This window comes from Neopelma chrysocephalum, unplaced genomic scaffold, assembly GCF_003984885.1.
Source record: "Neopelma chrysocephalum unplaced genomic scaffold, ASM398488v2 Primary Assembly neopelma1_97390, whole genome shotgun sequence".
NCBI classification, from domain to species: domain Eukaryota; kingdom Metazoa; phylum Chordata; class Aves; order Passeriformes; family Pipridae; genus Neopelma; species Neopelma chrysocephalum.
Window position 1 is genome coordinate 6,272,291 of NW_020926031.1, and position 22,143 is coordinate 6,294,433.

At 37.9% G+C, this 22,143-nt stretch overlaps 2 protein-coding genes across 2 annotated transcripts in view; one reads left to right on the forward strand and one right to left on the reverse strand.

Moving 5' to 3' along the window:
- The window catches only part of MAPK8 (mitogen-activated protein kinase 8), a 137,691-nt gene that overhangs the window by 44,523 nt on the left and 71,025 nt on the right, over positions 1-22,143 (reverse strand). The gene's annotated exons all lie outside the window — the stretch shown is intronic.
- The window catches only part of FRMPD2 (FERM and PDZ domain containing 2), a 74,323-nt gene continuing 63,257 nt past the window's right edge, over positions 11,078-22,143 (forward strand). The window contains exons 1-2 of the mRNA XM_027672262.1: positions 11,078-11,209; positions 20,634-20,762. Coding sequence (XP_027528063.1) covers positions 20,639-20,762 — 124 coding nt within the window. The 5' untranslated portion in view covers positions 11,078-11,209; positions 20,634-20,638. The remainder of the gene's footprint in view (positions 11,210-20,633; positions 20,763-22,143) is intronic.

Consider the following 22,143-nt stretch of genomic DNA (forward strand, 5'->3'; position numbering starts at 1 on the left):
GCTGCGGCTGCGGCTGCACCGCCCCCTGCGCTCGCCCCGCCCGGCGCTGCCCCGCGCCCGGCCCCGCCCGGCCCCCGAGCCCGGCCCCGCCCGGGCCCCGCCGAGGCTCTTCGGTGCTGCTGCTGCCCCGGGCCCGGGCATGGCGCAGCCCTTCTCTGGGGGCAGCCCTTTTCCCGAATGACGCCCGGTGCCCTGGCCTCTCTTCCTGCTGGGGCTTTCGTAAAATGTTTGCATGTTTCCAGGCCTTTGCCCTCGCGCTCTCCGCCAGGGCGCTGGCACCCAGCCCTCATACTCTGGCATCGGGGCTGCTGCTGCTCCAAGACGTCCTTCACGGCCCTGGCAGCTCCAGGCTTCCCGCGGCAGGCCTGGCATGGCAGCGCTTTATCTCATTATTGGGCGTCTGGAGTGGTGTAACGTTTTATTGTTCTGTATCTCCGCTGGTAGTGTTTTTCCTCTAAATCTCAAGTACCTCTTTGTGGGATTTTGCGTTTTTCATTACCATTGCCTTTGGCTCCTGGCACCTGACATGAGTAGTCTCTCCTTGGATTTCCAGTATTTTCCTTGGCATATAATTGGTTTTGGTGTTTTGGGTTGGTTGTTTGGATTTTTTGTGGGTTTTTTTGTTTGTTTGTTTGTTTGTGGGGGTTTTTTTTGTTTTGTTGGGTTTTTTGTTTGTTGGGTTTGGTTTTTTGGTTATTTTTTTGGGAGGTTTGTTTTTTTTTTTGTTGGTTGGTTGGCTGGTTGATTTTTTTGTTGTTGTTTTTTTTGTTATTTCCCCCCCCCAGGAATGTCCCCCCTTACACACAAAAGGAGGCCACTCAGCACCCTGAAGCAAGCCTTTGTGTATTTTTACTACATAGTACAGAAAAAGGCCTTATGAGCAGTATTTTAAAACTATATAAAATCTACCAGTTAGGCAGAGGGTACTGTGAAAATGGACATATCAGATTTACTTCATTGTCAAATGTGTCCTGTGTCACATTTTTGAAGATGCCAAAGATTCTACCAAGATTGTTGTTGATAACAGCTTTTATCCCTCTTTAATAAGCATGGACTTCTACATAGTAAAGGTAGTGCTTCAGAATATTCCAGTTTTGTCTGCTATCTTGGTGTTAAAAGCTTCACCTCCATAAACTGTCCATATACATACTCATATGCCTATTTTAGTGAGATCTCTGCACACTACCCTTAAAATTCTCACTTAATTTAAGCAAGCCCACTTTCATTCCATATGTTAGAGTGGTTTTTTACAGATCCCAAGGACATATATATAACACCTCCTTTATATCTATACAAAAAAAGCCCCAAAACCAAACACTATTGTTCAGACTCCACCACCAGTCCTCCTTAGATGCCTCTGGGCTTTAACACACATTTCCCACATCACCTCTGATCATTTCCGTGGGATAGACCCCAAACAGAATTAGCCGGTTTTTAGCTTCAAGGCTTTTTCTTGTTGCAATATGTTAGAGCAGACCCAGACATTGCATTCCCTTCCATGTTTACATGTGCTATAGGCAAAGCTCAGCTGGCAGAAGGGGCAATATGAATCCTCAAAATACGCTGCAGGCAAAATTTAATCTGGGTAGGTCACATTCATCTTGGCCAGCAGATTAAACCAGCCTGCTGGTTTTGGCTGATGCAGGTCATGGCACCTTCAGATGTTTATTTCCATTGGCAAACAGACCTCCGGTGTTAATCTCTGGTCTTCTCTGCACAGCAAGAAGCAGGCAGAGTGACATCATGTTTGGCCAGTTCAGTTATTTGCAGCAAGTCCCATGGCCTTACAGGACTGATGGTACTCCCAGTGTTCTTGAGAGTCATTGTTCCTGATCGTTCAGTCTGAAGTAAGACTGCATTGAGATTCGCAAGTGAAAAAGGACAACAGTTCCTTTGAAGTATAAAATAGTGTCTTGCTTAGGATCCAGATTTGTTGCATTTCTTTTTTTTTAGGACATAATAAAATTTTCATTAGATTTTATAGTTGACAAAGTTGACGCTTTTAGACAGAGATATATTTCTGTGACTTTTTAAAAATATGTAAAGATTTTATGAAGGAAAAATGTGAAAGGAAATATTTCATATTGTAAATTTGTCACTTATCAGTATAATGGTTTTAAAAATAAAGATAATATGATAGATTGGCTGTAAAGTTCCTGTACGTTATGCAAAATTTACAAGACATTGAAATACTACCTCTTTGAGTAAAGACAAAAGTTTCTTAGATTGGGTGTATAATACATTTTTCAAAAACAAGTCCCTGTATAAGAAAGGGAAACTTTGAGAATGTCATTGAGCATCACTCTAGTATTATTTTTGAAACTGTTTTGCAGAAGTATTTTCTTACAAGCATTGTGGTTACACTCCTGTATGGCATACGTCTGGATGAAAACTCTTTTCTGGACTGTCCTGAATGATATCCAAGAAAATACAACACTAAAGTCCTGATACCTATGAAAGTAAACAGGTATTTTGCAACAGGCTTCAACAGAGCCAGCATTTTGCTCTGGACCTCTTGAGAGATTAGAAGGATACAGTAGGGAGCAGGAGTATGGATCCATTATGACAGAACATACAGGCAACCAGACAGAAGATTCGTATTTGTTCATAGAGGATCAGTTGCAAAAGGGGGAAAAAAGTTTTGCAGAACAATATAAAGAGAGAAGACTATAGAAGGAAGTTTGGCTACCTGCAGGGGCCAAGGTCTTTGCAGCAAGGACTCTCAGATGTGGCCCTGCTGAGGCCAAAGAACGACATAAACTTGACAGGATTTTGGGTGATAGGTTTGACAATAAAGGTGCATTTTCTCACAGTGCCCAGTGAGAAAATCTGAAAACTGATAAGTGTCTTCTTTGCAAAATAATGGGACTCACCAACCTCAGAACTTGAATCTTTTTTTCCAAAATAAACATGACATTTTATATATAGGAAGAATGTGATAAGCAGGTTTATTTAGTAATAGAAACTCCAAAATTAAGTTAATGAACAGTTCGGAGCAGGAAAATCCTCCTCTGCCTACACGTAATTTGTAATCTCCTCAGTTTCAGTGTTCATGTAGCAATAGTCTTGGATTTGGACTGCTGCTTTAAAATAAGCAGTTGTTGAGTGTTTAATAAATGTTTGGATTTTAAAAGTGCCAGTAAAATCTGAATTATGTCAAAATACTGCAAGCTTTTTCAGTCCCATGCACTGATATACAAGTATGTTTATGAAATCACATTAAAATGTTTGGATTCAGCAATCATGACATTACATAAAAATGTAGGTTTGTAATTTTTTAATATTTAATATTTTAATATTAATATTTTCATTATTTTCATCAATTACCACACTCTTGGCAGTGAACAAAGTTTAAGTATATTGATGTTTATAAACTGCAAAGCAAACAATTCAGGCTGAAATCTTTGGAGTCAAGGCAATGGATCTGAATGTCTGACCCGAATTTTGATGTACAAAAATCAAAATGTCAAAAATTAGATTCTATAGCATAAAACAACAGGCCAAAAGATAGAAGGAGCAGTCATTTTTGTCCACGAAACAGCCATAGTAAAGAATACTGATTTATTTTAGCACCAAAATGGATTAGCATAATACACATAGTAAGTCAGCGGAGTGGGACTGTAGTGAACAGACACAAGCTGGTAACTGCTTAAACCACAATAGTTGTTTTTCAAGTAAATATCTGATTATGCCTACAGTCATTTTTAGACAAACTGAAAATAGAATCAAGATATTCTAGGCATGTGCCCTTGCAGAACCGCTTCACTGCTCTGCAGACTGAAGAGAAAAGACCTGTCACATCAGAAGAGATGCTGGAGCTGAGTAAGGCAGCCCCATCTGCTCCCCGAATAACAACCTGTGCTCCGAAGAAAAGGTGCTGGGTGACAGCGGTAGATGACTCTCTTTGCGAGGTACAGAGGCACTCGTTTGATGTGCTCTGTAGAGAGGTGAGCTGCTCACCAAGGGTGTCACTGGGAGACTGCCAGGCCTTGTACAGTCCACTGGCTATTGTCTGCTGCTGTTTGCTCATCTGGGCACCTGTGATACAGCTAGGATCAGTCTGAGGAGTACCAAGAACTATCACAGAGCCCTGAGATCGGCATTAAGTGATTCTGGAGCGCAAGCAGTTTTTTCATCAGTCCTCCTGGTCAAAGGGGAGGTGTTTGAAAGGGCCAGTTGAATCTGGCAAATCATATGGTTACAGAACTGGTGCCACAGCCAGAGGTTCTGCTTCTTTGACCATGACACTCACTTTGAGATACCTGGTCTGCTGGGGGCTGGTGGGAGTCACCTGTCAGAGAAGGGGAAGAGCAACTTCAGTCATGGCTTAACAAGGGGTTGAAGAGGGCCGTAAACTAAAGTTGCTGGAGAGTGGAACCTCAATCCATCCCTCTCCTACCAGTTTGATGCCAGTGCCTGTAGAGGGATCACAGGTCAGCCAGAGAGCATCTGAAGAGCAGCATAAAGGAATTCCATCCCACCAGATCTCTATGGTGCCAAGAGGATCACAGCCTTGTAGGCATGTCTCTAACTCCTCTTGTTTATTCCCCATGTAAAGGCATTTTTTTGGGCCCCCAATGAAACCGACTTTCATTCCAACATCGGAATTTCATGTGACTTCTCAGGCTGAGCCACCTCTGCATATATGCAGCCACTGTAATTCTATCATTATTTATTTTAGTCATTTATAGATATTATCATTATATAGCGACCGGGGTACCTTGCAGCACTGGAAACCACCTTCTGGAAATTAAGCCAATTAACAAACCCTCTCCTCACTTCACTAATTACTTCATTAAGAAGACATCAATAGGAATTGTGGGTACTCAGGGGCCAGTTTTTCCAAGCTGAGGCTTGAAATGTCACAGCCAGGATCAACATTCATGAATGTTTTCACCTTATGAAAACAAGTGAAAACAGGATATTGTTTGTTAAGGGGGATAGATATACATGGAAAGAAAATCCAGACTGTGAAACGTTTTACAAAATTACAGAAGTAATGCTAATGTTTATGTGAAAGAAGTTTGGTAATAATATCTTTTCTGAAACATTTTTGTTTACCATTGGTTGTGGCAAAGAAGCTGCATTTCACATAAGAAAGTGAAATGGAAATTTGCTAGAAAATAATTACAACCAAACCCTAAACTCATATACATATTACAACCTAAAAAGACATACAAAGAAAAATCACACATACTAATTGTTGATAAATACAGGTGATGTAAAAATGTTTCATTTTAATAATGAAAAAAATAAAAATAATCTAATAAAAGAAACATTGTAACAATTATAATTTTTATTTAATTATGTCTTGAAAAACAGTATGAAATCAACTCCAAGTAACCAGCTAGAGGGACCTGTACTCCCTCTTCGAACAGAACTAGAAACAGTCAGTAGTTGCAAAATGTTGTTACACACTTGAATTCTGACTATTAGCAAACAGTGATGAACTGGGGTAAATATTTTTTTTAGTAGTAACCAAAATGAATGGAGCACGTCCTGGCTTGAGCACATATTACAGAAGGCAAGCAGCCACCGTGGGGCACCATGCGACAGGTTATAGATGTGAAGGTGAGGGTGGGGCCGTGTTCCTGGCTAAGGGATACTGAAGCTCAGACATGGCTGAATATGTAGTCGAGAAACTGTGTTCTCTCAAATATCATTAATACTATTAACCTCTTCTTTGCTGTCCCTGACAAGTTCTTTCTGAGCTCCCATAATTCCATGTGCAGCCAATATATATTAATTGGTACACTGATTAACTAGGCAGCCAAGTCTACAATCATTAGACATACTCAGCCAGCTGGAAATGGTTTGTGGAGGGAAGTGTAGTTTAACTATTTAGAAAACAGTGTTTATGGTATCACATATTTCATATTTCTATACAGCGATATTAGCACATCATAGGGTGTTCTTTATTTATTCTATTATTCAGTGGAAACTTTTCATAGGTAAATTCAAGAAAAGTTCTTGGGGTTTAGCACTGACTGAGGATAACATTAGACAGAGGGTTCACTGGGTTGGATTGTGACAATGTGTTCTACCTCAGTCACAACCAAGTTGTGGTTTCTTTAGTGGGGAAAGATTGATTGTAAATGTGTACAGTTTTCCAGCTGTGGGTTTTAGTTCAGGAATCTGCCAAACATAATTTATATCTGTACCCCATGCCTGTCTTTCTAAATTACATACTGATATCCCTTCCTGCACCCTTATCAATGAAGACTTAGTATTTGCCTTTCTAAGAATAATTCCAGTGCAAAAGGCATTTCCAGGATTCAGAACAAGGCCATAAAGGACTTTTACATCATCTTTTTCTCACTTGTCATTAGAAGGTGATTACAGTTGGGAAAGCTCCTGTACCATCCCCTGTTCATTTCTGCTACATGAGACCATCCAAAGTTACCAAAACTTAGTGACCTTATAAAGAACAACACTATTGATGACTCTGGCACTGAACTTGGGGGATACTAAAGGCAAACTTTCAGTTACAATCTCTCCAACCAGCATTCTGTGTTCTTCATTCCCAAACTTGTCCTTCTGGTTAAAAAAATTACTTCCCAGGAATGCACCAATTCTTGTCACAGTTTCGACTGCAAACACCTCTCCTATAGCAAATAATGTGTCAGACATTATCTCTGAAAAGAGCTAGAAAGTTAAACTGGCCAACACCAATTATCTTACATCCTGTCTGAATGCTAGTTCAATCTAGAATTCCATATAATGATTCCAATACAAAACCTACTAACTTCTGAAAGTAGTTTTGAAAAACAACTAAGTGTGGGGACAGTGAGCTAAATGGCAGGTAGAGGAATACAGACAACTTAGTTTTATCTCTTTTGCCTTGGTTCATCCTATTGGTTCATGATTTTATCAAAGCATTTTGAAGATAATTAATAGTGTGTTTTATGTCCATACTGCACAATACAGTACTTAGCATTCAGTGAACCAGGCAGAATAAGGAGGATACTTTCAACCTTTCCCCTTAGGTGAAACTGTACCTCTTTGTGCTAGTTTGGTGCCTGCAAACATCTCTGCCTTACGGAATAGTACCCTCTAACCAGTTATGTACACTCATTCTAGGATTTTGAAATAAAGATATATTTTGATCACTTCATCTATTGTAGAAAAAAATTATTTTCACTCTGTAAGCAAAATGTTAATCTAATATACACAAGTATACATGAATGTACACAGGTTTCATTGTTGTGACAAAGAGCATAACAAATATAAAATTTCTATTCCAAGAGAGAAAGGAGATGATTTTTTTTTCCCTTATAATCAGCATACATGTAACTGCTGGTCATGAAACTATACATTGAGTGTATACATGGAATTCCATCACGATATTCCAGAAACCTTTAAAGAAGTTTCAATCTTTCTTTCCTCCAATTAATGGCCTGAACTTACTGTTCTTTTTTAGAGAGCGGCTGCATTACAATCTGAGAACATTTGGCATTAAATAGTAATAATTTCACACCCTCTCTTCTTGTATCCTAGATAGATACATTAGAGTATGTTTCATAGGAATACTGGCTTCTCACGGAATTACTTCTGGGATCAGCAGAGCTGTAATCAGGTATCACAAGCATGAGCTGCTTGTCCAGTAATGCTTTTTGCCTTACATCACATTTCAAAAGCAGTGTAAGAAGCAAAAGTAAATTACAGAGATTGTATCGAAAGTAGTATTTTAATTTGGTCTCATCCATTCATAGAACTTGCTAAAGATATAGGAACTCCCAGAGGTTTCAGCCAGACTTTGCCAGCTGTTGTTCTTAAGGAAAAGCAGTTACTATCATGAGTGACAGTAAATGTTCTGCTGCCTTCCTGCCCTCTTCAAACACAAACTTAGAAACAAACCCCAAAATACCTCCACTCTCAGTTTAGAGGTGTTTTTAATTATCTTAGGAATTAATTATTTCTAAAGGAAAACAGGCTATTCAGATACTAGCATCTTCTCCTTTTTTTTTTTTTTTTTTTTTTATTCCCATGAAGATACTGCTGTGAAACACCCTTGGCAGCAAAGACCAGAACAAGAGCATAGACTCACATCCCTGTATTACTTTGCTAAGCTAAATATAGTGGGCAAATTCCAATCTGCTTAGAAACCATGATGGAAATAAAACTTTAATTTGTATGTCTACTGGGCATAGGGATGATGTGTGAAGGTTCACTATCAGAAGAAGTGGTTAAGTCCTATTATATGTCTTGAGCAGATTTAAAACAAAAAGGGAGATTCCCCGATTTTTCTGAAGGCTTAAGTGATCTCTATTTAGCTCTGACAGCTCAAGAAGTTTATGATCCACTGCATAGGACTCTGAACTAAAACCAGTTAAACCTTAACAGAAGCACTATAGATCTCCATTTAACAAAAACCCCAGGCCTGAGCTGTGGTTGTAGTTTTGACAGCTTGCTTGTACCACCATCAGCTGAGAAGTAAATAGCAATCCTCACCTTTATGTAAACTTTAAGAGCTTCCCACACTTCAGCTTCTGTGGGATAAAAAGGCATTAATGTCAGAGAATAATTGGATTCTAACCATTGCTGGTTCTCACAAGGCTGGAAGGAACATAAGGGGGATCCTAAGCCTCCATCCAGCAGTTCCCTCACTAGGATAAATAGTCTTTCATCTTGTTAACCTTCTTTCATAGTGATCTAGTTACATAAACTGCTGCAATTCCATACATGTCATCTGTACACACTATGGTTTCAATAGGTGAACAGAATTAATTCATCTGAAGCTCTCATACTGTCTATTTTGAGTTTAGGAGTCTGAAATACTACTGGTTGAAGCCCGTAGGTCGTGAATAATTTTCTAAAATGGCTGTTTTCAATGACTATTTAGAATAAAAAAGGAACCATGAATGAGAATTTGATCTCACAAATCTGGAACTGTTGCTGACACCAAAACAACTACCACAGGTTGGCATTTGCATGTTTCATGAGAAGAATGATCAAGTCTTTTCTTAAAGCAATAAAGCATAAATCATTTAGGAACTTTGATTAGTTAATCAGAACAACATTTCTACCTTATTTAACAGGAGCGTGTTCACACAACATATTATTCCTAGCAAAATGATTCAACACACCCCTGTTAACCCCACAAACAGCATTATACACACATCTACTTAAATCTAATCTGGTAGCTACAAATGCACCACTATAAATAACTTCCTATTTCCTCCCCACTCATTACCTGGGGAAGGAGCAGCCACAAACTTCTGTGTTGCTTTTCTCCTGCTAGTATGACTGTATCAGACCATCAGGCAGAACACTTCCTGAGGTGCATCAATGCTCAGTTTCTTCTTATCATTAACAGCTTTTTTGCTGATCTGTTGGTATTTGGATCCATGAATTCAAAAATTGAAGAACATTATCAGTCCCAGTGGTCACAGGAAAAGGGTCAACAAATAATTTTTATTGCACAGTTGGTAAGGTTTATCAGTAGATGTTGGTTTGCCAATTCCAAAATGGTCTGTTTGGGACATCATAGATGTGAGACTTTTCTATCTAGTTTTAATCCTGCCTGCAGTTCTGTCAGACTGCCCGTCAGATGAGATTTATGACTTCTGGAGCAAGAGCATACTTAGAAAAGAAATCGTTTTATTTTTGTGCTATAAAGTAAAGGGACCGGAGAGGGGATACCAAAGGATGGGTGATGTGCCCAGTGTGACAATTCAGCAAAATGGATATTTTATGCGACATTTTGGATAAGGCAATATTGAATTTCTCAGTGTCAAAAGAGAGGGATTTACAGCACTTGAGATGATGAAAGCCTGAACACATTTTCTTTAAAGATAAATAAAGAAGACCATAGCTTGTATATTTTCTTCAAAAGTACATGTCAAGACCCAGATACAGTGGAAGAGTTGACCAAACTGAATGTGAAACTCAGGGTGTGGGCTGGGGATAACAGTGGCAGCATTCACAGCGACTAAGAAAGGAAAAAGGAGTGAAAAATATGGAAACAAGGGACTTTTGGTTTTTTTATTTTTTTGTGGCCACATTGAACTTAAATGAACTGCTCACCTATTGCATGAAGTTAGGCAATGAGAGACAATCCAAGGTTTTCATTTTGACATGAAGAGAGAAATCTACACTAGAGACATCTGTGAGGTATTGCCATAAAGATTGTAGCTGAAAATGCATTTGCAAATGTCATTGCTCAGAGACAAAATATAGGGAGAAAGAGTAAACAAATGCAGTTTTGTGGACTTCTTATAAAAATGACACAAAAATAGAATGCAAGAGAAACAGAGCTGGAAAAATGGAGGGACAATTAATGTGAAGAGCTTATCGAATAATTCCAGTAGAACTTTCTTCTGTTTTGCTAAGGTTTTTTTACCTTCACTTTCTTATGACCAGCTCACAGTTGCCCTGCAGCATCCCACGAACTCCCTTTGCCCTGATCTGAGCACAGCTGCACCCTGCCATAACTAACTAAAATTTTTCAGCCTAGGCTATATTAAGAAAACATCAAATTCCCTTCTTTCAGGTTTTTTTCATGCCAGATAGACCCATCAAAAATCTTATCCGCATTGTTTATTGAATCTGAAGGATTTTGTCACTCATAAAAGACACACTCACGCCCTTAGACCATCAGTCTCTGCTTCTCTGTAGAGTTGCTCCCTGGATTGGCAGGGGGCTGAAAGTGACATCAGTCTGTGGGGTTTTAGATCTAATGCTCCCGTGTGCGTCAGGTAATCCAATTGAGTTCTTGTAAGTCGACGGACCCAGAGATTTACACTGAGCCACTTCCTAAAAGCTGACTCTCATTACCTGGCGGGTGAACTGCCAGAGGGGGGAAAAAAAAAAAAAGGAAAGGAAAAAAAAGAAGGAAGGAGTGTAAACAGCCTTAGCAGACATGACGTTGCCCTCAACTTCAAACCAGGAGCTGCTAGGCTTGGCTTGCAAGCAAGAAAAGGAACCTCACTGTTTACTTGCTTAACCACTTGCCGGACCACACAGTGCTTGGTTACGAGATACAAACAAAGCAGTAGAAAGAGAGAAAGGAAGAAAAAGGGAAAAAAAGAGAGAAGACAGAAGGAAAGAAAGAGAGAGAGAGAAAAAAAAACAAGGAAAAAAGTCCAATCAAGTCCTGAATATGTTTAATGTTATATTTACAACTACTATGGTGTAAACAATCATTATTGGGCAAAAATATAGAAGAATTCAGACTATTCTGGATGCGGCATCTGTCCAACTGGTACAGGTAGGTTCTTACGTATTTCTCTTAATCTCATTATCAATTAAATAAGTATTAAATCACTCATCTTCCTGGCTTTGCACAGCAGTATCTAATAATTACCCTGGGGTATTTTTTACATTAAATCTCATTTTATATGACAGAATTGCACTGACTAAAATCAGAGTACCTCAGCATATTTTTATTTTCTCTTGAAGGCAAAGGAATAGAAGGTGCTAAGTTGTTACTGCTCTTACAGCAGGGATAAATCTTCATTTGCATAGCACAGTTCACATGATTCTGGAAAACATGTTTAAGTATATTATTTATTCATGGATTTGTACTAAGTACTATTACTTAGGAAACAGCACTGAACTCCAAACAGCAGAAAGATTACCAGTGTTTATAACCTGTGACTAAAGACTCTCAGTTAAGAAACTGGTTTCCTAATTTCTTCTCTACAGCTCTCTACTGTGTTTTTAGGCAAGTCCCTACATTACAGTTCACAGTTTCTAAAATAAAAGCCTGATTTTATGGAAGTTTTGGCATATGCTTCATAAACATTACTGATTTAGAGATTTTTAGATTGAGATTCCAGAGGAGTACAAATGATGGTAATTTACTATTTACATCTATTGTGTATCACTAATGATTGGAAACCGCATCATCCTCAATGATGTGGTGAAAGAAGACCCTGAGTCTTTGTCAGCCAATAGAACCAGTCGGCATCAAAATCAGGATCAAAAGCTTTGAATACCTCTCTTCTGCAAGCAAAGGTATAACTGTGGTACTTTTAGGATTCAAGAACCAACTTTAACTTATTAGCAATAAGCAAACCACAGCAACATTGACTACAATAAGATTAGCTGCTTGAGAAGCTATGGACAGACTTTGAGAGGAGTGGACAATATAAGCTAAAATCTTAGCTCTTCATCTTTCATTTAGGACTACTTTTTTCTTTGGTACATGAAGAAGAAAGTGTAAAAGTCTGCTCAGGTTCTTTTACCTGTGTTGTGGTGCTGCCTATTAACCTCAGCGTCAGCATATCATTTGGCCCTTCATTCCCCGTTCCTCTATCTGGAAGGAGGCTGCCTCATTGCAGAGAATTACATAATGCCTTAAAAAGGGCATAAATCAATAAACATAAAAGAGAAATACTACTATGGTGCTTGGGTTCTACTATTTCTGGCACGGCAGCAGCAGACAGCATGGCTTTGAAGCGTCAATCTTTGAAGTGCAAGTATGTGGATTATGTATTAGATGTATTAGATTCGGTTCTAGGCCACCAGTCTGGTCTACTGTCATGTAGAATGAGCTTTTATGAAAGGTGCATGAAAAAAGAAAAAAAAAGAAGAATGGCTGTGGCTCTCTGTCATAGACAGATACTCTAGGAGGTCCCTGGTATTTGGCATCAAAGGGCAGAGGAGAAAGGGCACATAAAGTTAGCAAGAACAAGCATAGCACCACTTTCCATTGCAGTTATCCCGTGTCATGTTTTTATGTATTTCTACTGAAAGAATATATATCTGCAAACTGGCTGCAGACAGCGGAATATTCTCCTCTGAAATTCACAGGTGGGTTCCCTTTGAAATAGAGAGGTAATAAGAATTTGGCCCTGTAAGTCTGATTCTGTAGGATGCTGGGGTTTTCTACATTTTCTTTTGGAATCAATAATGTTTTGTGTCTTTGAGGAACAATGTCCATAGATCTTGTAATAAAGGCACATCTTTTAGCACTCAGCTCATGAAAGTCACTACAGAGAGGCACATAAACACACTATTCAGGAACCAGATTTCAACTCTCTCTTTCAAAGATTAGACTTTTTTTAGAGACTGGCCCAACCCATGTTAAGTTTATGATTTCGTAGCAAAGAAATGTGTCTCTCTGCAGCAATGGAATTTTATCCCCCTTGAGTGCTGAATACTTTACAATAGTCTGGTTAATTCTCTGATTGGTTAAAGTATATGTTCCTAGAAAGAAAATAAAATAAAGAAATTTACATTAGAGAGTGAAAAAAATACTGTGCAGTGAAGGTTGTATCATTGCAGCTATAATTTCTGGGACGTAATCTTTCTAAGGAAAGTCATTCTTTAGCAACAAGGCACCTCCCTTATTGACTCGTCAGTGTTTACATATTTGGTTCCGCCTGTCTACTTTACTCAAACAGAAGTTTTTAACAGCATTTTAAGAGTTTATTCCAATTATAAATCCATATTTCAGAGAGTTAAATTTCATACTTAATGAGATTCATCTCTCTGGTATGAGGAATAAGGTATATTCTCTCCGCAATTATAACAAGTGTACAGTGAATTGGAGTATAAAATTTTTAAATGGAATATATATGAATAAATCACATTATGATTTAAATTAATTTTAAACCTGAACTTTCAAAAAATGTGCTCTCTTGCAACTTTCCATATAGCTAAAATTTATTTGTATTTTATGGACAAGCACCATTAAAATACAGTAGTTTGTAGTTGAGCAAACTAACATATCCAGCTTTTTATCCAGTTACTATGCTTATGTATCCAGATAAAAACCATGTTATCATGAATGATAGCATGTATTAAGAACCATTTAAATATATCAAAGCGTTACTGTATTGGGCCCAACATTCATTATATACAGAAGAAGCTCAGACTTTGATGTAACATTTAAGAAAGTCTAAAGTACATGGTGAGATCACCTACTCTCCCCAAATTCTTTCCCTTTACATTTCTCTAACATATGCATACATTTATGATTAAGATACTATATTACATTTATTTTCAATAGAATTTTTTCTCTATTTTCCCATAGATTATCAGTAACAGTCATTAGTTTGGTGATAGCAACAATATTCACTCAATTCAATTTGAACATTTTAATATATTTTGAGAATTTACTGGGGTTTTCAATTTTAAATGCTATAGATGAATAGTGCCTATAAACCAAATATATTTAGTTGACATTTCTTAGTAAATACTTTCTACACTATACTTTTTATAACCTTAATTTTTCTTATGGAAGAGTACTGTTCTTCAGAAACAGAACACAACCTGAAGTCTTAAATCAGAACAATCATCAATACAATATATACAGTCAGACTCTCTTCAAATCTCACAGTTACAGACTGATGTGATCATCTTCTTTCCTCTGTAGCCAGTTGCACATTACAGTTTTGAGGCTTGTTATGAATCAGATGCAAACCAAAAGAAATTTAGGGTTGTCACTGACAGTTTGGCCACAACTTTCACTGATTCCTCAGTGTCTCCTAACTACCTAGTCGTAGATATTTTGGAGACCAACGTCTCTAATAATCTCTATGCAGTATTCTAATTTACAGGGTTTGTTTGTTGTTTTCATTTGTGTATTTGTTTTTAAGAAGCAAAAAATTCAGCCTTGAGCAACAGAAGATTGTGATCCTCATGTGAAAATTGTTTATTTAAGAATATTTTAGTGTAGACACTCTGGAGTGGGGCAAATTGTTTCACTGATCCCAAACTGTCTGTACAGACCCAGAATCAGATTAATACATAAGTACTACGGAATAATCTTGTGCCTCTATGAAAAGCAAGCCATATTTTCCCATTTCAATTCAGAAATTATTATGTACATCAAATATTTAATCTTTGTGCACACTAGGATAATTTTAAATTTCAAAACTGTCTCTACATTCATTTTTATAACTATATAATTTTTAAGGGTATAAAGAAAGTCAGTTAAATATCTTCCTGGAAATACCTCCTCCTGAATGCAGAAAGGTGATTCTGGCCCTGGTTCAGGTTCATGCCAAATGCTGTTCCTGCCACCATGAATCAGATGTCAAAGGCAGTAAGATTGATGCTAGGTGCATCATTCCTTCTCCCTTTGTGACTACAGAAATGGTGCTTCCTTTGTTGTGTCACATCGATGAACTGCTAGGCTCAGGACAGACTGTTGATAAATTTTGTAAATTTACTTTGGAATTATCACTGATGATTTTGAAACTATAGCTCAATCTAAATGTTAATATTGGTCCTGTTTTTAATCCTCCTAATTTTGTATTTCAAATTTGATTTATTATGCAACCAGTCCTGAGATGCACTGCAAGAACTTTTCTTAGGGTATTTGGAATACTTGGTATTAAAAAAGAATTTGTCTTGCCTTCAGTGAGAGAATATTTGTGTTTTAATTTACTTCTAGTTCTCCATGAATTTTCAGTCCCTTTTGATGAAGTTTCTGAACTTTTGTGTCATAAAGATGTAAAGATACAAATTCATCACTGGGCTACTCTTAAACATAAGGCACTTCAAAGCAATGTGTTACTTTAAGTTATTAATCTTTGAGGGGTGGAACCACAGAGGAAACCCAAGAGATAGGATAGCCAGACTGATTTTATCTCAGTCAAAGTCCTCACCTGGGTACAATCAGAAATTGCATTACTTGATATGTTAATTAACCCATTGTCCAGCACCTCAGGTCAAGTAAAAGAATGATGACTAAAAACGCATTTTCCTAGTTACTTTTTACTCTAAAAGATATTTCAGAATTAGCAAGTCTGTCTTGCTAATCTGTCTTTCTGGACCCCTTTTCAGCCCTTAAAATCAGTCTATTGGCCCTCCAACACCCTAGAAAAATGTCACTTCAGGTTCCCGCATTTCCTGGCGTTTGATCAGAAATCTTGAAAGCAGGTTGCTTGACATCTTGCAGAAGAGCACCTGAGGTCCTCTGGTTAATTCCCTTCTTCCAGGAAGTTTTTTCCCCCCATTGCATCTTGCTGCCACTGATACAAGAAGTTTGTCCTTTGGCTACACTGAAGGAGGATTGGGTCCCCTTGGGTTTGGTAATTTATTTACAGAAGGTGCTTTTTTACTATCAGGTAGCCCTGAATCCTAAAAGGGACCGCTAATATAGCTAAGAAATTGGAGTACAACAGCTGAAAGGGATAGGAGGCTAAGAAAAATACTGTATCTAGAGAAATCTGGCTAAAGACCATCTTTTTATAGACTTGTGTGTAGTTTTATCAGTGTGTCCTTCAATGCCACACTAGAAGAAACAAATCCTTGTCTCTAAAGTTGTCCTTGAAAGTGACAGATGGATATTCAGTCACTGCAGTTAAACTAATCAAAATCAGTATTAGCCAATTTCATGTATTTTCAAGTGCAGTGGGTTTACACCAGTTCCATGGAGTGTTATGAGTAGAGAACTTTTTCTGGATACAGTGGTGCAAATGGACGAAATTACGCTCCAAGCCCCTTCTCACTTTCCTGTCAATACAAGCCTGCACTCCAACTCTTTAGTGAGGTTAGTGGCCGATGTTAGCAACCTCTCAGATCTGTGAGAGGACCTACTTGAGTGGCCTCTCTCTGACTCGCCCATGTCAAAATCAATTAGTCACCTCTAGTAGAGGGGCTGTGATGGGCATTTATGTCCAAACCATAAATAGGCAATACACCCTTCCCAGACAGAACTTTTTAAAAAAATCTACATTTGTTTACACCTTCTAGCAAATTAAAAGTGGGTTACACTTCCAGATAGGTATTTTGCAATATACAGATGGAGTAATGAAGCAGAACTGAAAGTTCAGTCAGATGAAAGACTTCTGCAAGAACACCTTCCAGGCAGTAAAAATTGAAAGGCATTTCTGATTAGACAGAAGCCTTTCCAGTTCACAGAATGCTTGGTTCCTATCAAGGTTAATCCTTTGTTTTTGTTGTTGTTGTTGTTGTTGTGTTCATACAGAAACTTTTTTGCCAAAGTCTTAATTTCCAGTTGTTCTTCAGGGTGCCCAGATGGGGCAAATCTGTTCTCGCTTCATGCCTTTAAAAGTAGACCAGAAACAAACTTGACTCCGTATTTTCAAAACCTAAGTGTGATTTCTTCTTCCTCATCATCTTGTTCCCTGGTGTGTCCTATGATCTCCCTTACCTGTGTTTTTCACCATCATCCAGATAGTGGATTAAGACTTTCATGCCATGAAACTGATTCTACAGCTGAACCAACTCTGAAGTAAATTCCCTCTGAGAAGCATGCATGAAAAGGGCCGTCATTTAGTTAGGAATCCAGATGATCCATTCCTCTTTAGGATATTTAATGCACGTGACTGTGTTTGATAAGGGAAGGTCAGTTTTCCTGCAAAAGTAATAGTTTTTAGCTCTTTTGTTGTCTTTATACAGTAAACAAAATAGCAAAAGTAAAGATGAAGATTGACAAAAGTCAAGTTGCTCTTTTACTTTTTACTAAATATGACTGCCAAATCTAATGAAACCAAATTGCACATAAAGTGATCCTGGCATATGAAATCGCTAACGCACGATTATTATTAAGTGTCAAGTTCAGACGCAAAGCTGTAGTTCATTAACTTTTATGATAAATTAAATTTCATTCATTGACTCTAGCTTTCAACAGATAAAAATTTGCACAAATGATAAAATGAAAATGTACCAAAATTGAATAATATAATTTAGAAAGAAATGTGATAAATAGGTGGATGTTGGTGGGAAAATGGTGGGTTAGCCTCACCTCAATGTACCTTTCATATCTATGCAAGAAGAGTAGGGGGAAATCTTTTGACTTGAGAGAGTCCACATAATGAAAAAATGTGTTACAAAGATTAGAATGGGGAGGATATTTTAGGCTAATTTGGATGGCACTACCTTCTTCCATAGAAATCAGCAGAATTCACCTTTGATCTCAAAGCACAAATTGGCATTGGAAGCCCTTTGCTACTTTTTCCAGTCACAAAAACATTAACCTCTATCTATATCCTGGGTAAACTCCAAAGTGGGTGATTACATTCTGCTGCTCTAATTTTTCCATGCAGGTTCAACCAGATCCAGCATCATTTCCTGATATGCAGTGCTACTGCAAAAAAAGTCCATTTTTGCAAAGTTTCCTTCTTGCCTCCTAATTTGTCTGCTTTGTCTTATCACTTGTATCTTGTTTAAAGGTCAGAATTGTTTGGTTCTGGATCACAGCTTTTATTAAATTGAGGGACCATGAATATGGGCAGTGCTATAATGATAACAATATCTTTCCATCACTTTTAGTGTTCTATAATTTACATAGCATAGCCTGGCTATAAGAGGAAATGAGATGTATTTTTTTCCCCAAGTATTCATACAGTTACATTTTTGTAGAATATCACATCATGTTGGTCTTCAAAATCAGAACTTAAAAATACAGCCTAAAACTACAAGACATTCTGAGTGTGTTTGAAAACCAATTGGCAATTTGCTTGTAAAATAGCACATTACTTAACTCTACGTTACTTTAAAGCAATAATTTATTACGCTTTAAAGAGATTATGATATCCGTGGCCAAACAATCTAACACTTTTTGCAAGAAGTTTGCACATCATTGATAGCAGAATTCATTTAATTCAAATTTAGTATTGACATGAGACATTACTTCTACTCTTAGAAAAAAAACATTCACTACAAAAGTTAAGCATCTCTGATGGGACTGCTGATTTCACTTTGGTTCTATGAAGTTGTAACACCTGCACTTTAGTTGCTTATTGAGTAACTCAAGCTAGTTAGAAATAAAATTGGTTAAAGCACTTTCTATTTAAAATGGGGAATGTAGTGGTCCTTCCCCCAGCACAGTCTCAAATAAAACAGCACTAAGTACAATCTGGTGGATTACCTACATGGAGAACCCACAAAGATTTTAGCTCTGGGAAGGTGAATTGATTGCTTAGTCCCAGTACCACAGGGTTAAGTGAAATGCTATCACAGTAATTTATTATTAAGAGAAATGGTGATGGCTTAGACTAAGAAGATTTGTCTGTCTCTTCTAATTAAGGTTAGGTTTGTAAGAAGATTTACTGCCCTTTGAAGCTGCAGAGACTAAAATTAGGACTCTGGTTCTGTTTAAAATGTCACTAGGTTGGTTTATAATCCTGTAGTGATTGCAACAAGGGATCATTCTTCCTATGTTGTGATTCCTTGTTTGGAAGCTAGTGAGCCAGGACAAGACCCCATGAAGCAAAGTCTGAGTAGTCTGTTAATCAGCAACAAGTTGGTCCTGCAGAACACTGTAATGCTCTTGCAGTGACCCCTTGAAGACTCCATAACAAATGGGAAGCTGGCAAAGCAATCAGCTGTAAGACACAGTGAATTCCATTGCAGGCAGAGAGCAAACAGTAGCAGTAAGTGGACTGTGTACAGAGAGTGAAGAAATTGTTAGGAGGGAAGATGAGTTTTCAGGCTGTAAGTGAACTCAATTTACAGTGGTGTTTATAATCTTGTATGAGACAATAGCATCCCAGGATATAGTGTCCTCACTTGCTGGTCTACAGACATTGTCAAAACCTCAAATAAGTGGATCACTTCTAACTTTTCTCATTATGTCCCTATTAACACAGCATAAAAGGAACCTGTGGAGCTCACTGTTACAGGAGAGTAACAGCAAAAGCTGTTAAAAGTTTTTTTTGAAATTTGAAGCTTGTGCAGACCTAGAGCAGCTCTGCCTAAATTAGTAATTTATAAAAATGTAAAACTGGTTAAATGGAAAGATCAGACCCGTTGATGAAGAACAAAACCTTCTTTAACAATATTTAGCATGAAAAAACATTTGAAGGAAAAGCAGCCTTGATACTTCAAGTCACAAGTCAGTTTCTAGTTGGCTGGGGTTAGGAAAATACTTTTCCAGTAGGTAACACATGAAAATATGATTCATTACAGAATCCCTTTGTCTAAATGATCTGATGCTGTGTTGCAACTGAGACAAAACAGGGAGAGTGTGTGGACCCACATTCTTTTTCAATACACCAGGTCTTATGTACCTATCAGATAGGACAGTGTGCTGGGAGCCACTAAATTGCTATTCACCAGCTCAAAGAGAGAACCATCCTTTAATTTGGTTTAGTGAAACAAAGCAAGTTTGTATGTATATTGGAATGGATGAACTGCAAGTATTGAGTCTCAGATATCTGAGCAAGAAAATGTATCATCAGTGAATTCAGTAAGAGTCTACAAGCTTTTACTGATCAATCTGCTGAGCAATGAATGAAACTAAATTGTTCTGTTGGACTGTTTATAAACCTTTCATGTTACAGTGCATCTTTTGCTTTGCCATCCTTTTTTTCCTAGATTAACTGTCATGTTTTTACAGAAAAGAGCATCCAATTAAGCAGCAAAATCAATCCCCTGCCATTCAAACAACCACTCACAAAGTCTGGACAGCACATATTCATGAAGGATCTCTTGAGTAAAAGCTATTTACTCCACAGAATCTTGTGTTTGGTTTCAAATGATGAATAAAAGGGCTCAAAAAGATTACAGGAAGTCACTTAGTCCAGTCTCTTTTATTTACTCTTACTCAGATTAAGACAGGGATCAGCAATATCTACCTTTTCCGAACAAAAAAGCAGGGTGTTTCACAATATATTTCTTCCTGTGAGAGAAGGATAAAGTTATAATCAGTATGGTGTGTCTTGAGCAATTCAGTCTATTTTAGTGTGTCCAAAATCTGGTATTTACTGCAGCAGGCATGAGCAGTTCCTGTGTAACATTGGCCGAGGTCCTGTGGGCAAAAGGAAGCCCTTTGGAGGAAGAAGAAATATGGGCACTTCTGTACCTGTCCACAATACAGCTTCTGGAGGATCTTCACAAAGGTGAGGTGAAAAGTATCTTTTTACCATTGGAAGTTCTTACCATTAGAAATTAAATATTGAGTTATTTTACTTCTTTTGCATTTGTTTGTTTGCTTGTTTGTTTGTTTGTTTTTAAAAAAGCACTAACAGCAATGACAGCATGTTGCTAATAATGTAGCCTAAAGATAGGGGAGAAAAAAACCTCACCAGGCAAATTTAGTATAGATAAGATACAGAGCAGGTCTTCATTAAAGACCTTCTGGTGCAAGGAATACAAAGGCATGCACTCGTGTCTAGGGATTCCACAGTTTATGGTCTGATCCGAGAAGTATCCACCCCCAGATCCTCCACAGATCTGCCCCCCCGGCACACCTCCCCAGAAATTGAGTCTTTTAGTGCTGCTGTTTTTAGAGAGCTGAAGTCCAGAAGTGATGCCAAGCTGGAGACATTTTGAAGCTGAATGCCCAGTCCTCCAGTTTCTTGGAGGGCAGGGAAGGTTGCCTGCCTCTGCATAGCATCATCCCAGTTGACTAAGGCATATCTCTGGCTCCACATCACTTAATTACAACTATATTGCTTTTGGAATCAGCTTCTTCTCAGGGCTAATACTGCCACGTTTGCTGCACTGTGCTTGATGTAATAAATCCTGCTAGACCTTGTGATGGTAAACACCACTTGCTAATAGCAATATTTCCAATGTGCTTGGGTACTGATGGGTTAGGCAGGAATGCTCAGACATTGGCTGGCCAACATGACAGAAGGCCAGGTGTTCTTCATGGAGGCTGAAGTACAAGCTGACTGTCTGTTTCTAAAACAGACAAGCTTCCTAGCATCTGCTACGTGTACTTGCATACTTTTACTACAGAAAATGGGGAAGGAGCAAAAGAGAAGGCTAGCTGATGATTTTAAGACTTTTAATTTTCTAAATAAAGAAATGCTTCAATTGTTGCAAATACCAGTCCCTAAGTCTTAAATCTTTGGGTCCTCTGGCTATACAAATCTCCTAGGTGTGTATGTGTTCCCAGCTTAACATTTTACCTATTTTTACTATCCATTTTCCTGATGTTAAGGTCACCATGCATAAGAACTAAGTAGACCTTTTTTAATACACAATTTTTAAATGCTAAAATACCAAAGCATCTAGGGCACATTTCTGAGTACTTCCCCAACAAAGATCTGAATGGTCTCTCTTCTCACATTCTAGACTGAAGAGTGGTTTAACAGCCAACCTTTTATTTTTAAATTATCTATATTTCCTGAAACACAGTGACTAAATATTGCCATAGTTAATGCAGCTTTTCCTCTTTCTAGAGTAAACATATTGATCTTAGATGTTGTTTATCATTGTTTTTTAATGAGTATTTTAATTAAATCACTTGGATGTCTTTGGTCAAATTCATTT